The 17,263-nt window shown below is 37.5% G+C and overlaps 3 protein-coding genes across 7 annotated transcripts in view; 1 reads left to right on the top strand and 2 right to left on the bottom strand.

Moving 5' to 3' along the window:
- LOC139967889 (uncharacterized) overlaps positions 1–17,263 on the bottom strand; it is a 130,775-nt gene that overhangs the window by 79,243 nt on the left and 34,269 nt on the right. The gene's annotated exons all lie outside the window — the stretch shown is intronic.
- Positions 2,683–17,263, bottom strand: part of LOC139967887 (uncharacterized) — a 44,895-nt gene continuing 30,314 nt past the window's right edge. For both annotated transcript variants that reach the window (XM_071972074.1, XM_071972075.1), the window contains 2 exons: positions 12,911–13,612; positions 2,683–5,576 (listed from right to left, as the gene is read on the bottom strand). In XM_071972074.1, coding sequence (XP_071828175.1) covers positions 4,786–5,576; positions 12,911–13,612 — 1,493 coding nt within the window. In that variant the 3' untranslated portion in view covers positions 2,683–4,785. The remainder of the gene's footprint in view (positions 5,577–12,910; positions 13,613–17,263) is intronic.
- LOC139967890 (uncharacterized) lies at positions 5,567–12,345 on the top strand. 3 transcript variants are annotated; one of them, XM_071972081.1, is made up of 7 exons: positions 5,568–5,962; positions 6,541–6,629; positions 7,547–7,712; positions 7,890–8,080; positions 9,243–9,402; positions 10,207–10,325; positions 10,953–12,345. In XM_071972081.1, exons 3-7 carry the CDS (start codon positions 7,637–7,639, stop codon positions 11,268–11,270), a joined length of 864 nt encoding a protein of 287 aa, XP_071828182.1. In that variant the 5' UTR covers positions 5,568–5,962; positions 6,541–6,629; positions 7,547–7,636; the 3' UTR covers positions 11,271–12,345. The 3 variants fall into 3 exon arrangements, with proteins under 3 accessions (XP_071828181.1, XP_071828182.1, XP_071828183.1); XM_071972080.1 differs by lacking the exon at positions 6,541–6,629 and having other exon boundaries at positions 5,567–5,962; XM_071972082.1 differs by lacking the exon at positions 5,568–5,962 and having other exon boundaries at positions 5,973–6,629.

The raw sequence follows: 17,263 nt of genomic DNA, 5'->3' as shown, positions 1-17,263 counted from the left end.
AATTCATAGCTAGGTTTGTGCTTTTGAAAGTTTTGCCACTGCTTTGATTATCTTCTGTTTTTCTTTCCTTCTTTTGTTGCTTACACAACTCCCCAACCACTCTTTCCTATTTTGGTTTTGGTAGCCAGAAATTGCATAAGTTCTTGTAATTGCACCTTTGTTGGAGGCAGGTTACATACAATTGGAGGCGCTCGTCTGAAATGAGAGTCGAGGTTACTAATCTCAAGTCCTGCACACCTATTACAGAGACACTCTGTCATGAGTTTTTCTTAAAACATATTGAATTAGCCTTTACTACATGACTTATCTATTATCAGGCTTTAGTTGAGGCTTTTCTGTGATTTAATGTTTGTTTTCTTGTTCCCTAGTATGATTGACAAACCTCAATGGGGCATATACTTTGGTATATAAGTTGTTTGAAGCGAGAGCCTAGGCTTTAAAGAATGTTCACTATTTACATATGTTGGGGCCATGTGATTGCAGACTTCACGGTAGGGAGGCGTTTTGTATTAATTTTTAGCCTAATGTGTTGCGCATGGTGTGGAATATGAGTATATATTGTGACAGGATGTGCTGCATTCGTTTATCCTCCATATGCTTGAGAGCATATATAGATGTTATCGCGGTTATAATAAAGTGACCATATTTTCCTGACTGGAATCAGGGACATTTATTGCGTGACTGGAATGGGGAGCGGTTGAAGGGGAGGGGTGTCCCCCCCTTCCCCTTTGGAAAAATTTCAAGTGCCTCAGGTGCTTAGATGTAAAATGGTGATACTTAGAAGCACTTTTTAAATCAATTTTATTTAGCTTTTTCTTAGATGAAAATTCACTTACTTAACATGGTTCTTTGAGAGCTTTTGAGTTGCTTGTGTCATAAATTCGTAATCAATTGGTCTTAGTGCACAGTACTTCTTTGAAGAGTGTATTTTCATCAATACTTCTTTGGTGCTACTGAGCATTTTGCTGAATTCCACACAAGACATGCTGAAATGGGTTCTGACTTGCAGCATGGCTTTCACGGTTTCAACCTCCAGCTGAGATTTCCCTGAGTTCTATCATTCATGAGAGGAAACACCCTTTCTACTGATGCTTACTCCTCGGAAATATGTTTTTACAATTATTTTACTAATAATGTGGGATATTTTCGAAATACCTGAACATTTTGACGAACTCGGGGACATCTTCGGGGACACTTGTTCATCGGGGACAGCACACTGTAATCGGGGACTGTCCCCGAAAATCGGGGACGTCTGGTCACCTTAGGTTATAATGGTGTCACGTTTGGCCTGATTAGTGAGTGTCAGGGTGCAATGGCGTTTAATGACTGCCTAGCTTAAGACAGTATAGTGAATGTTTACAAGTATTTGTTCATGTGTTATGAGCTTCTGTAGGCCTATGTCTTGCACTCTTGACATTAATATGATTGTTGTTATACCCGTACATCTGTAACTCAAGAATATTTTTGTTGTGTTTACCCTTTTGCAGTTTGAACCATCATTGCTATCACCAGTCTTTATCAGTGGGCTACCGATTCAGTCCAGTAATATATCGCAGTTAGTGTCGTAGTCGCTGCAATAGTGTTAGTATTATCAATGCGGCCAATACAGCACGGTCACCATAAACCAGTGAAACTCTAATTGTATTTGAGTGACATTATTTCGCTGGTAGGAGTTCAGTTTGTTTCGCCGTCAATAACCACCTCTGATTTGATAAATAAATAAATTGAAAATAAATCTAAGTCAACTACCAGAAACACACAAGAAATACACACAAAGCTGGCGGTCTCCATTTAAAGCGATGTATTGATACCGGTTACAAGACAAAATACAATTTGATATGTTTTACTACGATATTACACTAATGAGCAAACATTTCTACATAGCGAAACAGACTACATCCCCAAATCTCAGGGACAACAACAAAGTAGTACGTCTGAAGACTATCCCATATTGGCTATGAGATGTATAACTGAAAGGCTACATTTCTACAGCTATTATAAACTGCAACTGACTAAATACACTCTAAAAGCGTTGGGTATAAGTATCCAATCAAATTTGGTCACCGTTTTGTCCAAAAAAGAAAAGGATAAATAATAAAAGTGAGTGACATGCCAAGATGAAGATCAAATAAAACACGCTTTTTTTTCAAAAGTTATAGATAAACTGAGGACTATATAACAAACTTATACCTTAGTTTGACCATATATGTAAATTTGAATTAACAAAACAAAAATCATTAAGCAACCTGCACAGCCGACCGTGGACGCCCAATACATTTGACTAAATTTGAGAGAAAATACGTAATGACGCGAGTGGATGACGATCGTGTAAAGTAAATGTCGAAAATTATATCGAGTGGTTTAACACACTTTTACAGTTCGTGAAGAGAGTGCATTTGCTCAGTATGATTGAAAAAGAACACATATATTCTTATTTACTGGAAAATCAACATTTACCTCTCACATGTATATGTATGTGGAACTACAAGGTTACGCAATGACAAAAGTCGTTACCGACAAGTATTGATCGCAGCAGAATTTAGCTTTTATATAGAATTTCGGGTATTCTTATGAAACAATAGGATACACAAGCAAATATAGGATGATTAACATACAGACAACTTGCAGTTTGGCAAAATAGGAAAGATTAAAATTTGTTTAATCCAGATCATCAAAATATCCTTGAAAAACATGTAAAATGTAAAAAAGGAGACATTATACAAGTGATTGACAAATGACATTCCAAGATGAAGATCAAGTTAAACGTCCTTTTTTCAAAAGTTATAGAAAAACATTAAACTACATAACAAACCTACTATGGTTTGACCATATTTGTTAATTTGAATTAGAAGAAAACACAACTCCCTGTACAGCCGACCTTTAACGCATAATACATTTGACCAAATTTGAGAATACGTAATGACGCGAGTGGATGATGATCACGTAAAGTTAATGTCGTAAATGATATCGAGTGGTTTAATGCACTTTACAAGAGAGTGAATGTTGCTCAGTATGATTGAAAAAAGAACAAATATATTCTTGCTTACTGGAAAATCAACATTTACCTCCCACTTATATATGTATTTGGAACTACACGGTTACGTACTGACAATGTCTCTACCGACAAGTATTGATCACAGCAGAATTTAGCGTTTGTATAGGATTTCGGGTTTTCTAGTCAAACAATAGGATACACACTAGTTAATATAGGAAATTAACATACAGAAAACTCTACAGTTTGACAAAATAGGTAAGATTAAAAAATTGGTAAATCCAGATCATCAAATATCAATTCATTTGTCCAAGCCATTTCAGACCCTTCTTCAGATGCATTATTTACTTTGCCTGTTCTGTCCATAACATGTGTATGAGAAACCAACAAACAGAGATGCTTTATGCAGAAGCGGAAAGTTCAGTAATGTCATTTTAAGATATCGGGAAATAGTTGGTTTACAGATGCTACCAACAAGTGAACAGTAGGCCATGTCAACAATTCAACCGGCTGCAGATTACATCGAACCCCCAATTACTCCACCAGCAATTTCCCCAACTCAACCAGCAATTCCGGTTGTAGTTCCCACGAGAACTCTATTGATCGCTAGTATCACACTTGGGAAGCATTGCGATAAACTGCTTAATAGTAATACTTTTGTCTACCTTTTTGGCCACATAGCTTCTATGTATCTACGTAACAAGCTATAGAATGATATGTGTGAATTAAGTACACATTCTTTACAAGGAAAATAATAGTGCTACTTACGAGAAAAAACTTGTACATAATTTACACTAACAACTTGCGTAATATTCTTTTCTTACGTTCCTAGATATTATCTGTGGAGAGTGCTGCAACAAGTAGGGATAAATTATTTACATGTTACCTGTCCAGTAGTTTACCGTAATGAATTAGTCTTGATACAAGACACATTTATAAGCCTGTACAGATTGAAGTTCAGCTATTGTCTATATTGGATTACAATTATGCCATTAATACATCACTAATTTGTATTATGATTAGATAGTTTAACATACCGTGCTAAAATCTGGTTATTTACAATAAATGGAATCACCACGCCATTACTGCAATACACAAAACTACTGTACATAAGTTATTAGAAATGATTCAACAATTCCAACTAGCAAGTGTGATTAAAGTATTTTGTCTCAGCCGTGGTATGAACATTTTAAAAATTACTACACTGCTTTGTGCACTCCACTGCACATCATGTACCGTCGTTAGACAATAGGGGAAAAAAAGAACATTTAAGTAAGATATAAGATACTGAAGCTGAAATTGAGCTCAAACTGTGACCTTAAACAAAATAAAGATATATGTAATCAAGTGCAGTGTATTTAATGACTGATTTATAATAGAAGCAGAAATGACGCATTCTGCGTCATTAACAAAATACACGCAAAAAATGTAAACATTCAGACTTTTAGAAAGTTGTTATAACTTCCCTACCTTCTAAACGTTACCGATATAGGAGTTAATAATATTGAGCGTTACTAAAACATGATAAGTTTGATATTTGACTCACTAATAATCCTACTAGCCCATTTGGAAGGTGCATTAACACAGAAATTCGAAGTTTACTATATTATATACAATGTCTATAACAGTTTTAAGTATTAAAAATCGAGCTCATAATTGATAAATCCTTCCTTCCTGGTCACGGTTCGTTTAATCTCTCAAATTCAATATTTCAGTAATCATAAATTTTTCTTTCCTATAAGGGCCAAAAATTTGCTTTAATTTCAATATGGGTAGAGATGTAATTACACAGTTCAAAAGTTAAGTTCCTTTTTCATCTTTTGTTCCACTGCAAATGTTTTGCAGTTGTAAGTAGCAATGCTATACCTCTTGTTACCAAGTTTACTTCTTGCATTTTCTAGGACTGTTGGTACCGGGTAACATTCCCCTAAACCATACACCATTCTCTTCATTGGCACATAGTCAATGTATTCTTCGACGACACCACGTTTATAGTCGTTTCTTATCACTTTTATTTGATTATTTGCGCAAACTATACCAGATATAATGGCATGGCAACGTGGATGCATGAAAGCTTCTCCTGGAAGGATGACATGGTCACCAAGGCATAACTTTTCAATAGATTCAACATCCTTGGAGTGCGAAAGGGACCATATGATTGTCCTAGAACCATTCAAAGTAGCAACACCACCAACTCCACCTGCTATACTACCAATTAATGATCCAATTCCCGCGCCAATCACTATACCTGGCGGGGAGCCTAGCGATACTATAGCCCCAATTACTCCACCAGCAATTGTCCCTGCCCCAGCACCAATGATTCCCGTTGCAGTTCCTACAATAACTTTACTGATCGCTAGTAACACACGCTTAACTGCCAAGTTTATAAACTGCTTAGTAGTTATACTTTTGTCACGCCTCATACCAGCTAGCTTGTACATATCCATGCAGCAAAACATTCCCTCAGAAACAAGGTACAATACACCGCCAACCAAATTTGCATTTGTCATTCCTGTACTCACTTTCACGATTTCTTCAACCCCCTCTGCACGTGCAATTTGACCAACCATAACTACAAATCTCGCACTCTTAAAACGTTGGTTAAAAAAAGAATAGTATAAGACCCCCGTTCACTTAATTGGTTAGTTTGTACCCTTAAGTTGGTTAACTGGCAGATTTTGGGCTATTCCAATAAGTATGTACATTTCACAGTCCGACGTTTAACCAACTTGTTTATAACTTTACCGCTCACTGAGTAAAAAATTCGCGCGTACACATCATGTACACTGTACGTACATCAGTGCAGCATCTATAACACACACTACATAACACGTCATGCATAGTACGATCGCTGACAGGGTGGTTTAGTAATCAAGATTACAGCTAACGCCATGGCAGATATCGAAGACAGTGCTGTCTTGATTTTCTTGAAAAAATACGAGGTCGAGTCTCTACATGAAACTTTCATCGGTAAGTGTAGCTTAACATCGGTAAAAAGTATGAACTTATGTGGGTACTGAGACCCCCAGTGACAGTATAACGTTAGGCTCATAGGCCAACGTTAGGCTTATACTAGGCTAACGTTAATACTAGTAGTAGTACTATACTAGTATGCCTAATACTAACACTAGTAATATTAGTAACAGTATACTACTAAACTGCCACTGAGTTTAACACAGTGCTTTAGTCGATGTTAAATGAAGCATCTCTTGCAAGAAATTATGTTCAAAACAGGATCGACACATTCTTGTGGAAATTTGTACTAGTCACATGGTTGATCATTATGGAGATAAGTAAGTATAGCTAGTTTAAGACATCTACGATGTCTATGATATACTATGATATATTATGGGAATAGCAGACCCTCCTAATATAAACACGGATTAATAGGCTTTTCAAATGCCCTGGAGACCAAGAGATATTTTTAATAGAATTTATAATAAAAAATATTCAATATGGTTATGTTTCTGAATGGATTGTTTCAATAGATAGGATACAATTTGCTGTATTGTTGTCAACATTTTACCTATTTCCTTTTTAATCTACAGGCCAAGCTCCTTCATTAAGGCAGCGTTAGCAGCAGCAGTTGTTGATTTTTTTTCTTTTTCTGAAGGATCCAGAATCTCCCTTGGGTTATGTAAGCATGTTTATGTTCTAATATCCCTCGGCTTTATTGTCATTAGCCATAGTATAGACCACTTTTGTTGTTGTGTTGAGGTGACTAGTTTCCTTTTCCTAGCTGCCCTTTAAAAATGTCTCTAAAATGTGGAACACAACACACTGCCCACAATATCAATCCTTTTTGCATCTGTAGTCAAGTTATATAATCTTCTGTGGGTTCTACCAAGTAATTTGTTCATCTCATAGAGGACTGTGATACTGAAATCTATTTTCAATACTACCAGGATTATATAGGCATCATTTAACTGAATAATTTCTAATTGAAGTCAGCACTAGGGTGACAAGGCCTTTTAATATGTTAAAAATATCAAAATGGATGTTCAAATTTCACATTGGGAAATCCAAAAACTGTAACATAGGCACTGGTTTTCAGTGGGCTTCATCTCTCAATCTAACCAAGGTATTAATTGAGTTTGTTGTTCAGTAGGTACCCTCCTTATTCCATAAAATATCAGAATTCTGCAACTTATTGATGATATGTGCAATTAGGGTCAAACCCATTACTTTCAGGCTTATCACTTAAAATCAATTGTCATAGTGTCCCCTGGGACAATACTGTTTCATCAGTAAGCATACAAAATTATGTGAGGACAGTATGTAGTGCCACAGTGTCCTTAGTCATAGCGTCCATATTGTTACCGTGCAGTTGTGGAACATGTACAAGACATGTTTGTTGTTTGCTGGCTAAAAGCCTTAGTTTCAACCAGCTATGAAGTTCTACATGTTGGTGTACAACAGCCTTACATGTAGATCAATAAGTCACATAATTTTCTGAGTTAGCTTGAATTTTGCTTCCATACTGTGTAAGATCTGAAGCTATAAGGAAGGTTTGATTTTCAGTTTGATAAAGGAGTATGCTGATTTCATGTGCAGGAAGCATGGTATTGCAAAGGTGCCACAGGACGACCGGCGACAGGGTATCTAGAAGAGCACCTACGCTACGTATGTAAAAAGAAGATTGCCATGGTGAAAGATTCCCCCAGTGCATCAAGTCCACCTACTCCTTTGACTAAAGTGTCCACTCCACCAAAATTGAGAGGTGTGTAATAGGTTTTTACCAACTATTCTCAGGATTTGACTTATCTCTCATGCCATGACAATGATCAAAGACTGGCTAATGACACGTTATACCTGCCGCAACCATGGTAACTTTCAAAATTTGATGTTAAGGCATCTCTGTTCAGTAGGAAATATATGTTTTTATTGTCCTTGCCAGAAGCTGATCTGGAGAACAAAGAGGAATTGGTTATGATGACTGAGTGGCTGAAATGTAACATGGAACCAAGGGAGAAAGTATTGGACTTCATGAGGCAAACTGCAGTTTACAGACAACAGCAGATCAAAGACCACTCAACTAACATTTCAGATATTCTGAAAGAGTATCCCAGGTTGTTAGACCGTGGAATGGTAACTATCAAATTTGAATTTTTGCTGCTTAATTACAGAGAAATACGTAGGTGATTTTGCATAAAAAATACTAAAGAAGCTAGCTCTGAATACACATATTACGAAGATACTATTCAAGACCATATCCTTTAACTCTTGAAAAAGGAAGTGGAAAAATTACTAGCGAGGTTTTGATTCAGCAGAAACACTGAAATTAATTAAGTCACTAACCTCACTGATGAGTTAATACTATATTTCACTTTGAAGCCTATTTGGCCAACTTAAAAACAGTACTTTGATTGACTACATATCTAGTTTGATTGGAAAGAACTAGTTTCACTGCTTTTTTTAAATCATGGCATTATATTTTAAATCATGGCATTATATTTTAAATCTCTTTTAATTTATGCCTGGAAGTTTATGACAGTAATCAGCCACACAGTGAAGAAAAGTGACTGACTTTTAATTTAACCTTAGGCATCTGGCAGATCTGTATGCATTATAAAGACCAGATTGGACAAAATGTTATTTCTGGATGAAAATCTTGCTTTATTCAAGGATATAGGTAGGATTTTTAGAAAGGTTGCTGATGTTGAGTGTGGAAAAAGGTACAGATACAAGCGGTATATCATGGTTTACAATTTGTACAAAGTTCTTTTTTTTAATATGGTGTCTTTGCCATTCAGTGCTATGGTTTTATGTGCAATGTTTGCTCTGCATTTCTTGCAATTGTGTACCAATCTAACAACTTGTCTATCATCTTGTTACAGGGAGACAAGATAAATTATTCCCATGAATATGCTTTTGTTCAGTGATGATATCACAAATGTTAAATATTGAATTTTTGCAACTCAAATTCCCCCCCCCCACCACATTAAAAAAAAATATTTTGAAAAAAAAACATTTTTGAGCTGTATTCTGAGATATTTTCAAAGCATCTGTCAATAAATGTTAAATACTTACTTTTCTTTCCAAGATGTTTTCTAAATGTTATTAAACTAGCAAAAGGTATCAATTGGATTTTCCACATCCAGCTTCAACAATTCATAGTGTTTGTATAGATGCATGGAACCAGACTTTAACAAATTCAGTGAGAGTGATTTTTTAATGGATCCTAGCTGAGGATCAAAAAAAGAATATGCTTACACACATTAAAGTATTCTATTTCCCTTTGCTCTGTCAGATAGAACAAGATTTTTCAGTGCTTTGGCCTGAGCATAAGGATCACCTGCATGAGAAATGGGACTTGTACTACAATGGGATTATAGAATATGGCAAACAGGTTGAAAATTGGCAAGGCATTCTTAGTTTGGAGTACGTTAACCTAGAGAGTTTCTCTATTGGTAAGTGTGCTTCTTATTTCAGTGCGCATAGTTGAGCTAATTTAATTTTTTGTATGTTGATCATTCCTTGCAACCTTTCACCACCATCACACTAGGAACTTCTGAAAGCTCAGGTTTGACCAATTATCCGTAATATATCTGATCTTGTTCTCAAAATAGCCTTAGTTTACTTTTTGTAAAGGCAATAACACTTCCTTTTCTTTTTTTTGTAAAAATAATAAACTGAAATTGAACAAAAAGCATCAATGGGATCTGGTTTAGACAGAAACCAAGTTGGGTTGGTGCAGGTATATTCCCTTGCTTAGACTCCATCTGACCCATCTTTGGGATTTCATTTAAGCCAAAAGCTAGTGACTACTATAGAACAATAGAACACAAAATATGTCAAAGGTTCATCAGTGTTTTGAGATCTGAATATATAATAAAATATAAAGAGTAGATAACTTTGCAAACAGGTTGTGATAGAAGCACAACATTATGAATGTGGGCTTTTAAAGGAGACATATATGATTGAAAATAAACATACACAAAATACCAAACAGATGCTAACTTATCTCATTACATTCCCATGATAAGCCATTTTCTCATTGCATTCTCATGATATGCCATTTTCTGATACAAATGACTTGAAGGACTTCTAGTGTTAGAGACAAATAAAGGCAAGAGAAAATACAAATAATTTGTGCTGTACGGGCACTGTACATTATAATGACAATTTATATGTTAAGTGGTCATTAATTGTGTTATATTTTTATGCACAAGGACTTTGGACCTATCTTTAGTTATGTTTTGTCACTTTCACAGATAAGAAGAAAACATTGGCATTTTTTCTTCTTCCAGTCATCTTGAGAGGGAAAGGAAAGGGAAAGAAAGGATTGTGTTCAGTAAAAGAGGCAATCACCTCCTTCGTGGACATTCAACCAGTAGGTGTTTAAGCATTCATTTGTCCACTTGTTGAAGTTCATTGACAACATGCTTATGACATATGTGTTTTGTAGTTTGTGATGGATTGTTTGTAAAAGTGGAATCTCAACAATTATGCTGGATTTGTGTCAATGTACATAGATGCTCCCAAGCACATGAACCATATTCCGTTTGGTTCAAAATGGATAATTAATATTCATGAGTGGGCAGGGCCTACGTAATATTATTTTAATATTGATATCACAACAACAATAGGCTTGTCAAATTTTGCTCAATTTGGTAAATGACAGTAGTAGGATATGGGTCACATGTGTAGCTGATTTTAAGGAATAAATTATGAGTTGGTGATAAAAACTTAATGATAGTGAAAGTATCTTCTAAACATGATAACTAAACAGTAAATTTCAAAAGTATCAAACGTTCATAGTACTTTTTTAAAACTAGCATGTCATTGTAAGCATAGACATGGGTGGTTATGAAGTTTGGCTGTGCCAAGTATAATTTCATATAAAGTTTTTTCTAAATACAAATCTGCTAGAATGGAGGGGTTCTTGCTGTCACAACTTCATATTGATTGACAAAGAGCAGCCTGTGATAATTTTCATTTTTTTCAATTTTTCTCACAGGAAGTGGCTGATATTCTACAAATTTCAAAGACTATTGATGCCACAAAGAAGCCGCAGCCATTTGTTGTATGCAAAGGAACTCTCTTGGCACCAACCCAAACATTCGTTATACTAGAACGGAGGCCAGTCCCTCAAGAATCACTACTGAAAGCTATCGATTTCTGTTTCAAAGCAATGTACATTTTGGACATGGCTTACCAACCTTCATGCTGTCTTGTGTGGCAGTTCATTCAAAATGTGATTTATGAAATCAAAGAAGCACATGTGCCAAGTTGCATAAGAGATCTTAGATCATTCTTGGCCTTTAAAAGTAATTAGTGGCTTCAAGAAAAGAATTGTAAGCAAGATATTCATGGCTGATATTTTACAAAGTTCAAAGGATATTGATGCCACAAAAATACTGCAGCTACTTTTGTATGCAAGGAGCCCTCTTGGTACCAACCCAGATATTTGCTATTTTAGAACAGAGGTCAGTTTCTCACAAATCTCTTCTATTAAAGCTGTCTTTTTCTGTTTCATGGCAAATGTGCATTTTGGACATGGCTTATCGACCTTCATGCAGTCTTGTTTGGCAGTTCATTCAAAATGTGATTAATGAAATCAAAGAAGCACATATGCCAAGTTGCCAAGTATAGCATTCTTGGCCCTGGAAAGTAAGAAGTGCCTTAAAAGGAAATTGTAAGCAAGAAGCTCATATAATAATTGTAAGCAAGAAGTTTGTATAATATTACTATTTTAAAATTCACACACCCGATAGCATCATCTTGAAGGGACATTTAATTAAAACTCATGATATGATATATTTTTACATACCATGCTGGTACAAATCAAAACTTTCCTTACTAATTTTTATTGGAATACCGATCTAATCAACTGATCTTTCATGAGTGAGTAAGGTTTAATGTAGCTAAAGTTCACCTACACATGTATCTCTATATGTGGTGAAGATATATATACTATACATCCAAATACTGGAAATAAGAACAATGCACTGGCTGCAATGTACTGCATATATCATAATTATGTCTCTAAATGTAATCATGTACACCACATATGTATGTGATACTCAATGTAATTCTTTTTTAACTGTATGTATACTATAGGTAAACCTTGATTAATCAGATCATGATTGATGTTTAGATTCATAGATTGTTTATACATCAATTGATCTATAGTTACATGTGAGATATTGAGTGTTACAAGTTTTCTATGAATAAGGTTCTTCTTGAAGAGTAGAGGTTTTTTACGTTGTGTCACCTTAAAGGTCTGATAGAGCACAGCTAAGAAGTTGTTACATCCAAGCATATTTATGTGTTGTTTTGTTTTGTTTGTATTTTATTCACATGGTTCAGCTGGTTATTGTTTTCAATAAAAACAAGTTCTCAAAATGTCATCCATCTGGCTTCTGTAATGTAACTGTTTGTTAATTTTTCAATATTTTTCAAGGAATTGTTTACTCTTTGCATTGCCATATTCAACTGATTGTTGCAAACTAGGTCTGCATAAACAAAACTTGTGAGGAGTCTTTCAACTACATTAAGTAAAATCCACTGAGGATCTCAACCATCACTGTCCAATATATTGCATTCGCCAACATATATTGGGCAATGAAGGCTCATTTGACCCCCCCCCCCCCACCCTTTTGTAATGGTAAAAGCCACTGCCCAATTTAAATGTAGTAATTGCCCAATACAATGATTTTTAATTCCCCAATTTAATGATCCCTACATTTGTAAGTTCACCAATGATGGGCATAATTTACACAATTAATTTAACCAACAACTGTTGGGTACAAACTTATAGTTATTTTATTGGTTAAAAATGTTACCCAACGGCTGGTTAAAGCCGTTAACCAACAGGTGTTGGTTAAAATATCACCAATAAGTCGAATTTGACATACGTGCCCAGTGTTGGTTAAGGTATTGGTTAATTTTTTAACCAACTGTTTTTAGAGTGCGGGGAGTTACAGATTGCTATTAGCTCTTTCTTTAACACATCCACCTTTTCGCAAATTTTTGCAGAAACTTGCAAAGATCGAGAGACACCACGTTTACAGTAGGTTGCAAAAGATTCGCAATTGTTAAAAATCAGGTTATACCCACCTTTACCCAATTTGCTTGTGGCTCTTTTAAGTACTAGCAAAAATGGATTATGAATTGTTAACAGTGGCGGGTAATCAATGCGAAAAAAATTACAATAACTGATTTCATCGCCGAACAAGGGATATATCGTCCGTTGGATTGTTAACTCCTTTGCATCAGGTAGCTTTTTGTATTCGATAACGCTCATGTATTTGTCATCAATCGACTCTACGATGGCGTGGTGGTTATACTTCACTCGTTTCCGAAGAATGACTTTCTCCCTTTCCCACGCGACATGATCGCCAGCTTTTATGTGCTTGACCTCCATTGCTGGTGTACCAATCGCAGTGTATTCTATTTGGTTAGTTAATACCTTGTTTTCTCGGATATATGTTTTACCGTTCTCACGCGTCGTTACCTCACGATTTTCACATTCACATTTTTCGCATAGAATCACATCCCTACATTCGTGGTCGGGGTGACTATACGTTATGTAGTACGATTCATCTGGTTCGCGGCACATACATATCGTCTCAGGACTAGCACTTTCGAAGATGATGTATTTCTGAGACATCTTGTCTGAAGGAAGAACAAACGATGCAACGACTGCCATTAAAAATTCCGGAATAAATAACTGTGCAATTACACCTTCAAAACAACCTGAACCACAATGCTATAATGTGACCCAGTTTCATCTGAATCACGTGAACCAGTAATAAATATTGATGTAAACGTTAAACAGCCTTACATTTCGATCCTAGCAGGATCTTCTTCAGCGACTAACTAAAACGAAAACAAACTGAGAACACATTAAGAGACAAAGAAGTGCAGACAGTTAAGTTGGACAGATGAGCAATGAATAGAGCAAACACAGAGACGACATATGAGAAGTAGGATGAAAGGAAAGAACGATCTGAGATCTAGACATCTTGAATGAAACTTTGAGAGGTGTGACAACGGGAGGTAATTATGATATACACTACGACCTATTTGCTAATTGTTACCCCAAACCTAGTTCCGTAACTCGTACAATGAATCTAAAACTAACTTCCGTATGCGACTTGAGAATTGAGCAAATATTTCCTGTGAATATCATGTAGTGTATCAAAGGGCGTATCAAGAAGTAATGGGTGCGTATCAAGAAGTAATGGGGGCGTTTCAAGAAGTAATGGGTGCGTCCCCACCCGGGGGGGGGGACGCACCCATTACTTCTTGAGATTGTTCCCATTTGCATGAAAACGAGCGCCCAAAAACCCGTTACCCCACCCCTCTAATCGCTTCCCGATGAGTTACGAAACTTGACCTTCGCCCGTAGTACCAAGACCTTGACAAAATCCGGCAACACACCACTTTATCGATATAGTTATCGGGTTGTGTGTTAGTGATGCATAGAGGTCGTGCACTGACCTACATTGAGTGTGAGCACTCCCGATTTCGCAATTTCCCAAGATCAGGCCCCGATAAATCCCAAGAAAATCCCAAGGACACTGTACTGTACAGATATCCATGGGCGTCAATCCAGGGGGGGGGACGGGGGGACACGTCCCACCCCACATTTCGATGGATGGGGGAAACAATATCAAATGTCCCCCCCCCACACATTTGGAAAAAGAGTAATGTCGTGGCTCTATTTGGTTACGGCTTACACATCTTAGGATTCATATCCTCGAATATCACTCAATGTTGCTGAATGGAGAATTCCACCCAGATCTCGTGAGTTGGTACCCTGAGCTCTCCAACAATCTTAAGCTTAGTCTGCCTTTATTTCGAGGCCAGTTCCATTCGTCGTCGGTTGAAGGGTATAGACAAATATTCAAGTTGATGAATCCAGTGGTACGGGCTATGTTTGGTGAAGTCGAAGCTCTCTTGCGGTTGCTCCTCGTCTCCTCCGCCAGTTCGACGAAAGCTGAGAGATCTTTTAGTGCTTTGAGGCGTTTGAAGACAAGGCTACGGAGCACCATGACTCAACAGAGGCTGAACCATGTGATCGTGTTCCATATTCACCTCGCAGGGACGCCGTTAGAGGGGGTGTGGGTGTGTCTCACCCCCAAGCCATGGTAAAACTGACGCTAGTTGGAAAATTGGAGTGCGACAGTCGGAATTTCAGACTGTCGCACTCTAGTTTATCTAGGCCTTTTCATGTAATTTTTTTTTAAAAATTTCGATCAAAATTGACCTTTAACCTGTCATATTTACCACGTTTTCCTTGCCACTTTGGGAAATTGTTTCTCGCGATTCTTATACTCCACCGTACAAAACTTCTTATGATTTTGAATGCTACAAAAAAATGCCTAATAGAACTACCGTCATAGGCGTAGGAGCCCAATTTGTTTTGTGGGGGGGGGGGGGGGTTGTAACGACTTGCCCGAAAAATATAACCAACATTTTTCGCGCGCTACGCGCGCATCACACATGATAATGTGCATATCATACAGGCATGCATCGGTTTTTACATCGCATGCAAATAGCATACAATCATTTTCCGTCTTACTACCCTTCCGTATTGGTGATAATTGTTGGGTAATAATAATATCAGTATAACCACTGAAAAACACATTGCAAATTATCAAAAAAGCTATCAGCATATTGCCCGAATTTCACAAAAATAGTTGGTTGGGGTGGGGGGGGCAATAAGTTTTGAAATGAGTGCCAGTGGGTACAAATGTATCGCAACAAGTTCGTAACAGAAGTGCAGTCGCGAAAGATTGGATTTTCTGACTGACACTGACCGTATCGTTGACGAGTAGCCGGAGGGTGGGGGGTACAAAGCAGCAATTGGAATTTTCTGGCTTCAAAACCGATTTTCAGCCACTACACCCCCCCCCCCCCAATCATCAGGCCTTAGCTACGTCCCTGGGTACATGGTGGTTATATAGTACTCTCCGACCAGAATTCACCCGATAACCAGATGCAAATCCACCTAGCAACCGAGGTAACTTGCTTGAGGACTCCAACGAACAACCACTGATTTATTTTCATGCCTTCATCACTTTAGCCACCACTCACATGGGACCTATTCTAAGTCTGACGATACATGCGCATGTGTGAGGTCCTGAAAACATAATAAAAGTTGTTTGTCTTGCTATCCTTGTTTTCAAATTTCATGTAAATGTATTCTCGTAGACCTAGCAAACTGGTTTAACATGCTGGCGCCAAATTTGCGCTAAGCTCGCTATACGAACTCGGATATGGGCTGTGCCTTATTAGTTAGTTATTTAAATTATTAATAATGGCGTATGAGGAAATGCACCATTTTGTGGTATGACTCCCAGGACAGAAAGTCGAGAAACTCACATGCAGTCGCGGCGGATAGCTTCCTTCGCCTATATGTCCGGGGAAATTTTGGGACATCGTTCCTATAGACCAGGGGTGGGCAACCTGCGGGCCACATGCGGCCCGCCAGTGATTTTTTTGCGGCCCGTGAGATGTCTCAAGAAAAAGAAAAAATCAATCTATTTTGCATCATCACCAAAAACGAGCTAGCTGCTTAGAATTTATCTGCACTTATGATGCTGTCAGGTTGGTCTATTATCACCATTAATTATCAACAGGACTGTATTGACATTATGGTTTTGTGAATACAGATTAAGTACACACACCTATTGCTTGAACGTCCTCGGAATCAAAGGTTTGAAATCAGCAGCAGGCCGTTGGTTAGGTGCGGCCCTGTCAATCTTTCACTCCTAAAATCTGGCGTCGTGCCCATTGGGGCCCGGGGGGCACAGCCCCCCCCCCAAAAAAAATCAAAGGTGTCATAAAATTTTGTCATAATTTAAAAAAAAAGTGTTTTCGAAATCGAAAAGTAGACTAAATATTCAATTGCTCTTTGATGGTCGTTGAGGATTTTCCACACACCTCAAAGACGACATATTGGGATTAGTAATGCCATTACCTTTGAATATGTTTGTCCTAAGCTCGCGTTTGATACAGTCTCAATTAACCTGGAAAATAATCACTTCGTTATCGCGCGTTTTACTTTAGGTTTCGCTACTTTCACTTTTTCTGCCCATGTTTTCAAACGGCATGGCTTTTTCTTCACCCAGTCACCACTTCTCACGGGCATGGGCGGCAAGGGCGGCGGAACCGCGGGGCACAGGGGGCACGTGCCCCCACTTTTCCCCAGGTTAAAAATGTGCCCATTTTCTACATAAAAATTGAGGTGTCTCAAGTTAGCAAGAGGCCAGGGAACCAGAGTGAACACTCGGGAAGGGCCTTTTTCCGTCCATCTGA

This window comes from Apostichopus japonicus, chromosome 5, assembly GCF_037975245.1.
Source record: "Apostichopus japonicus isolate 1M-3 chromosome 5, ASM3797524v1, whole genome shotgun sequence".
NCBI classification, from domain to species: Eukaryota; Metazoa; Echinodermata; class Holothuroidea; order Aspidochirotida; family Stichopodidae; genus Apostichopus; species Apostichopus japonicus.
Note: the sequence above shows the minus strand (reverse complement) of the source record. Positions and strands in the feature narration are given on the sequence as shown.

Bases quoted from the DNA above. Each gene is read 5' to 3' on its own strand.
- LOC139967890 (XM_071972080.1), top strand. The intron at 9,403-10,206 runs GTAAGTGTGCTT...TCACTTTCACAG, and splicing joins CCTAGAGAGTTTCTCTATTG to ATAAGAAGAAAACATTGGCA. The intron at 10,326-10,952 runs GTAGGTGTTTAA...TTTTTCTCACAG, and splicing joins CCTTCGTGGACATTCAACCA to GAAGTGGCTGATATTCTACA.